The sequence below is a fragment of the Pectinophora gossypiella genome, chromosome 9 (assembly GCF_024362695.1).
Source record: "Pectinophora gossypiella chromosome 9, ilPecGoss1.1, whole genome shotgun sequence".
NCBI classification, from domain to species: domain Eukaryota; kingdom Metazoa; phylum Arthropoda; class Insecta; order Lepidoptera; family Gelechiidae; genus Pectinophora; species Pectinophora gossypiella.
In genome coordinates, this window is record NC_065412.1 from 3,251,682 (window position 1) to 3,258,009 (window position 6,328).

At 33.2% G+C, this 6,328-nt stretch overlaps 1 protein-coding gene across 1 annotated transcript; it reads right to left on the reverse strand.

The window, feature by feature from the left end:
* Positions 1-1,848: 1,848 nt before the first annotated feature.
* Positions 1,849-5,966, reverse strand: LOC126369442 (uncharacterized). Its single transcript, XM_050013859.1, has 6 exons — positions 5,866-5,966; positions 5,258-5,309; positions 4,560-4,654; positions 3,780-3,854; positions 2,909-3,009; positions 1,849-2,297 (listed from the first exon to the last, which is right to left on the reverse strand). The coding sequence occupies exons 1-6, from the start codon at positions 5,893-5,895 to the stop codon at positions 2,120-2,122; spliced, it is 531 nt and encodes a 176-aa protein (XP_049869816.1). The 5' UTR covers positions 5,896-5,966; the 3' UTR covers positions 1,849-2,119.
* Positions 5,967-6,328: the final 362 nt, after the last annotated feature.

The following is a 6,328-nucleotide window of genomic DNA, read 5'->3' on the forward strand; positions in this document are numbered from 1 at the left end:
ACGGTCATTTTATCGATTTTGCCGGTATATAATGTCGCTTTGTCAATATAATATTATAATTTGCATTTATGTTGTTATTAACATAATATTATAATAAGTACTTGATGGAATTGCCTGTAATAGGTACTATTTTGTGTTTGTGCTGAATAAATAATGGCCCCGATTCCTGCAAACACCAGCGAAAAAAATAGGCATCGTGTGTTGCATACATTTTATGCCTGTCGATTTTTCGTCCCTTTCCTTTTCGGCGGATAAGAAAATGACAGGTATAACTTAAAATAAAATTACAGTGTGTCTGCAGGAATTAGTACTAATGATGCATTATTTTCTAGTTTCCTGGCGCAAGAGATGGAAAAACAAAGATTATAATTATTATGAACGTTTATTATTAATAAGTGATACAATAATAATTTATACACATAAAACTATTAATTTAATTAGTTATTTCCCAATTGTACTACAAATAAATGCAGATCAATACTGTAACGAAATTTTATCACAGGGTTTTCCATATTGGAAAAATAATAATATACCTATGTGTTCCACTTACACAATAAACATAATTATTACATTAGGTAATAATTGATTTAAGTGCCTACTGCCTAAAAACTTGACAGAGGGCAGCAGTGACTGTCAGTACTATTCAGAAGCGGAGAGTACGGCTTTGAAATAGACTAGTCTGGGCTAAGAAATTGATATAAAGATATCGTTAATGCAATACTGAGTTGACTTCACCGCTTAGCCATTGTAGAGCGCGCTACGCGCATACGCACTGCGTACGTACGAGATACGTACGCCCATGCTACGCACGCCCATGCTACGCACGCCCATGCTACGCATGCTTACTTCTAACGCCACGCATACTACGAGTAACTCAATTTGGATGTGTATAAGTACACCAATGTTTTTATATATATGTCACCGTAAAATTGTAAATAATGTTAGATTATAATCTATCTCGCGAGATTGTGAACTGTCGAAAAATTGTGAAACGTAATATACTGCTTACAATTTAACGTATTATTATTCGTCAGATTATAATCTATCGAAGTAAAACTGTTAAATCACAATCTTACAATTGTCAAATTGTCAACTGTCCGACGGCTGTCCCTGATTGGTCGGCCTTACAGTAGACCGTTCTGTGTCCATAGAGTTAGGAATAAAACACAGGTGTCAGTCAAATAAAATAAATGCTCTTCAAGATTGTTAAATCAAGTACGTATTTATTAATTATTTAGTAAGTAATCAATAATTCTGACATCACATGGTAAGAAAAAATGTATCAAAATTAAAAAATCTGAAACGTATCATTCAGTATACTTTTCGTGTGTAAGATAAACATGTTGGCGGCATAGGGGTGGCCCAAGGGCCACCCCCGCCGCACCCTAACCTACTGTTATGCCTTGTAAAAATTATGACAAAACACTATTATTCTAAAAAAGAATTATGGATATCTATTTATTAATCCCAAAAATAAGTTATACCTAACAAACCAGTATTCCTAGATGTTATTATGGGAAAGTAAAACTATTATGCTAAAAAACGTTATGCAAAAAGGATTATGATAATTAAAATTATGACAAAAACATTTATGCATTTTAAGAGAATCCCAAATTAACATTATGCTCACTCTAATAGTTTTGTAACTCTATGGTATAGCACGCGAGGTGCGTTTCGTATCACAATTTGACGGTTTCACTTCGATAAATTATAATCTACCGAAAAATAATACGTTAAATTGTAAGCAATATGATACGATTCATAATTATTCGACAGTTCACAATCTCGCGAGATTCAAATCGATAGATTATAATCTAACGTTATTTACAATTTTACGGTGACATATACAAAGAGCAGCAGAGTACAATGGAATCCTTTTTTATTTTTGATGGACCTGATGCAGTTATCGTAGATTTTCATCGGAAGGTATTCATTACGTGGTAGGATAAATACAGAGCGCTCCGATGAGGGGGCCCTCCGCTATAAAAATATTTTTGTTTTTATAGCAATAAACTCAGCTTGCCAAGAGTTATGGGTTTGAATCGGTCACAGTTACAATTTTTGTATTTACTTTCTCCCGTCCGTTACATTGTATGACTCAGTAAGAAATTAAGCACATTCACTCCTGCATTATGCAGGTACAACCCATGGGGATGCCCTGTTTTATGGAGACCACTTCAAGTTTCTGCCGGTCATCAGACAGGACCAGGAAGCTGGGAGCCACGATAATGTCCTTGCAGGTCAGCTTGGACAAGTCCAAGCTCCCGCTCAATGATAATGGATTTACTTCAGGGTTTCTGTAACAAATAAGTGTAATTTTAAGTATTAAACTCATACATAAACTCACGTCTATTTCCCACCGGGGTAAGCAGAGACTATAGAATTCTATTGGCTTCGATCCTGACACACTTCTCTTGCTTCCTTCACACTAATCAATCGCTTCATACACGCACGCCGGTTCAGAGTAGATCGTACTAAACCTTTTCTAAGGGCATCTCCAATTTGGTCAATGTAAGTCCTTCTAGGATGTAAGTTCTTCTTTTAAGTATTAAAAAGTATTAAAAATCTTCCAAGTTAGGCTAAACGCGATTCTGTCTTATATCTCTTTCTAGAATTTTAAAATTGTTTAACCTGAAGTAATATACTGAGCAATGTACTGACCATTTTATTAACTGTTACTTTGCTAAACAAGTTTTAACAGGCACTTTTTATCTATGTGGATTAGGCTGAGGTACATATTCGACGATCGACGATCTGGTGAAGGTCGCGGGAAGCCGCTGGATGCGGGCGGCGCAGGACCGATCGTCGTGGAGATCCTTGGGGGAGGCCTATGCCCAGCAGTGGGCGTCGTACGGCTGATGATGACATATTCGATATAAAAATTAGATCAACTGATTCAAGTACTAACCTGCATTTGCGGACGGTATATTTTTGCATGAAGACGTTGTCAATTTGCGCTACATAACGTACATTGCCGTCCACATCAACTATTTGGTAGATTGGGTTGATCTGTAAATAAAAGTAGGTATAAGGTAGGTAGTAAGTATTTTTTTTAATGTGATTAAAACAGAACAGAATACATTCAACTGCACTATTATCCCAGGAATGTCGTACAGTTCTCTAAGGAACGAAGTATGTTTTATATAATAGACTTAGTTTATGAGTAACGGCTGGTAAAAAGTCACCAAAAATATATCTTTGTGATCTATCAAGGTTCCATATTAATTTTAGGACTTCAATAAGTGTTGTTTCATGACTATATTTCCAATTGGAGTAGTTAGAGGTACAACATTCATCGCATGATGAACTAAGTGCCTACGCCTCAACGAGTTTTCTGTTAGACCAAAGGTGGTGAGCGGTGTCCCCGTCAAAAAACCGTCGTCATAATTAATTTATTCGCCTTAAAAATCGTAGGTACAGTTTGAAAATGGTCAACATCTTTAGTTATGAAAATTATAACATGCAAATAATAATGACAAGAAGATATTAAATTATTAAATTAAAATAAATTAACGAATATAACTATTATTCTTTCTAAATCAAAAAGTCATTCATTACAAAACAATACAGAAAACAATGTCATAGAATAAAATCGATAAAATAATAATAATTGACCGGCGTTATCGATATCAACCGATCTTAGTAACCGTCGTTGTAAATTACTTTTTAAGCCAGAAAGCGTCAAGAGTTAGCTACCTTCTATAATGGGTTGTGAGTTATTGTGACTGCCCACCCCAGTATATATAACGAGCGTGATTTACGCATGTCATGTTACTCACCGAATCCTGAGAGTCACATAATAGGGACGGTCCAATTCGTTTTCCAATTTCTTTGTCGTTCACGACTTTTATATTCTGTAAAATGATGAAAAAATAAATTATTACATATTCAAAATGATTCAAATCCGTTAGCAAATAAATAATATTATATTAACTTAAATCCTAAATTATAATATTAAAAAATATTAAAACAATGATAAAAATAATAAAAGGGACTAGATTTTATCTACGTGTCTCGTTGATTGAAAGGAGGCCTGTGCCCAGCAGTGGGATGTATAAGAATTTTGTGTATTTTATGTTATAAAAGAATCCCATAGAAAATTAGAAAAACTCAGATTCAAATAAAGTAATTGCATTTTGTTTCTCCTTAAATCTCAATAAGTTTATATTTCTTTGTAATTCATCATTAACAGGGTTTTAGTGACATAGTAACGAATACTGAGGGGGGTGATTGAGACCATGACTCTGAGTTGATATCAAGTGGAATTACCTGTTGGAAAATTTATGGAAATAATAGTTTATATTTTATTATTTTCAGTTCGACATTCTTTTGCGACGGTCTTTTGGGCGAAAGGCAAGAAGGAAACCACTGCTCAATTTTTCCCTAAAAAGTAGCATGGAGAATGCTACACCACCGAAAAGAGCGTGGCTCTTAATTTATTACCTAAGTAAGTACTTTTTCGATGAAAAATTGCACTTGACATCAACTCAGAATTATGGTCTGAATCATCTCTTAAAGTTTTCGTTACGATGTCACTAATATACTGTTGTATTGCTTACCAAGTTGGATAAAATCGCCTCGAACTCTGCCTGTGGGTAGTCATCGGGTTTGTCCATGCAGTAGGTTTGTTTGTCACATCTAGGATGCATTTTAACTGAAATAAGTAAAAATAAATTGTATTTAGTATTCAGATTTAATAAAGAATTGATTGGAATAAAAAGAAGTAAAAATTTTTTAAGTTATATAATGTAAGTGCAGTTAAGCTTTTTGAGTTTTTAAATACATAGTATATTATACTTTACCTTATTAATAACTATTTATTTAAAGAAAGTTTATATTAGGCTAAGTTTTTGCATAATAAAAATACTTATTTGTACTTATTTTGTAATACTTATTTGTGTTTTTTTACGTCCATTTCTTGTTTGTGATGTAACTAGTTGTTAAGTGCAATAAAGTATATTAAATTTTTGTTTTTTTTCCAGACCACTTTGTAAAAGTAACTTTTTTTGATGATGTAGATTTGTTACGGATATCATATACTTACAGGATGGTAGTGACATCGTAACGAATACTAAAAGGAATTCAGTTCCATGTTTTTGCGACGGAAATTTCAACTTGATATCAACTTAGAATCATGGTCCAAATCCGTTTTCGTTACGATGTCACTAACATCCTGTATATAGATAAATATAACTAATGTGTAAGGTCATTCTAGATATAAAGATGCTTTAAATATGAATAATCTATAGGAACTTACTTGTACTGCCGCTGGGTTTAGCTTCTAGGAATGAATTCAGCTGAAGAAGTATCTGGAAGTATGGAAAAATGCATTTTTAATAAATTTAATAAAAATAAAATAAATTAAATTTAATTATTATTTTTTTAAATTTAATATCGATCGCCATCGATTCGCAAAGAAGAGAATAAATTTAATCAGCTCACCACTAGACAGAGGTACATCTATCGCAAGATATTATACTTAAATAGGTACCCATGGCTCACCGAGCTTTTTGTTAGAACAATGTGATATGAGAAGAGCCGTATCGGTGTTTTGTTAATTTAAGCTTTATTTATTTCGAAATGGTACGGCATATTATGATCTGGGAGTTAAAAGGGTCACATCAAAGCAATTCATCTAAAACAGGAATATTGCTAATTGAAATTTGTTTGCATTGTGCACTTAAGTTTTGTATGCATAACGTCAAATTGCAGTATTGCTTTTTTAGATGAATTGCTTCGATGTGGACTTTTTAAACACTCTGCCTATACAGATTCCAATCGGCCTAGTTATAGGATCGGCCTACGACATGAATTCATTGCTTATAGTATAATATTTGTAACAATAACTACTCAAAAGTGACTTACAAAAACAATAGCAAAGCTGTAATAATTCATTTTTCCAGTTATTTTGTAAACACTACTAAATTATTAATTATATTCCCAAAGTGGACTTTACGGCACTTCACAATACAATGACTTAAAATTATTCTGGTGTTGCCTTATATATTGTATTGAATAGGTGTTCATTAATTTTCCTCTTATTGTGTTAATTTACTTATTTAAGGCATATCCAGGATGGTTTTGGTATTTTATATGATGTAAGGGGATCTCGTCATATTGTGACGCTAAGGCGTTTTACCTCATTTTTATCCTCCTAAGTTAGCTATAAAAGGTAATTACGCTCTGGCTTATTGTCATGACTATGGTACACTTTGGCTTGGACATCATTTACTTATTTCTTTGCTGCTTAATAAATAACATTAATAAATAAATGAAATAAAATAAAAATCTAAAGAGTTGCTGTAGTCCTGTGGTTTGCTTTTCACGT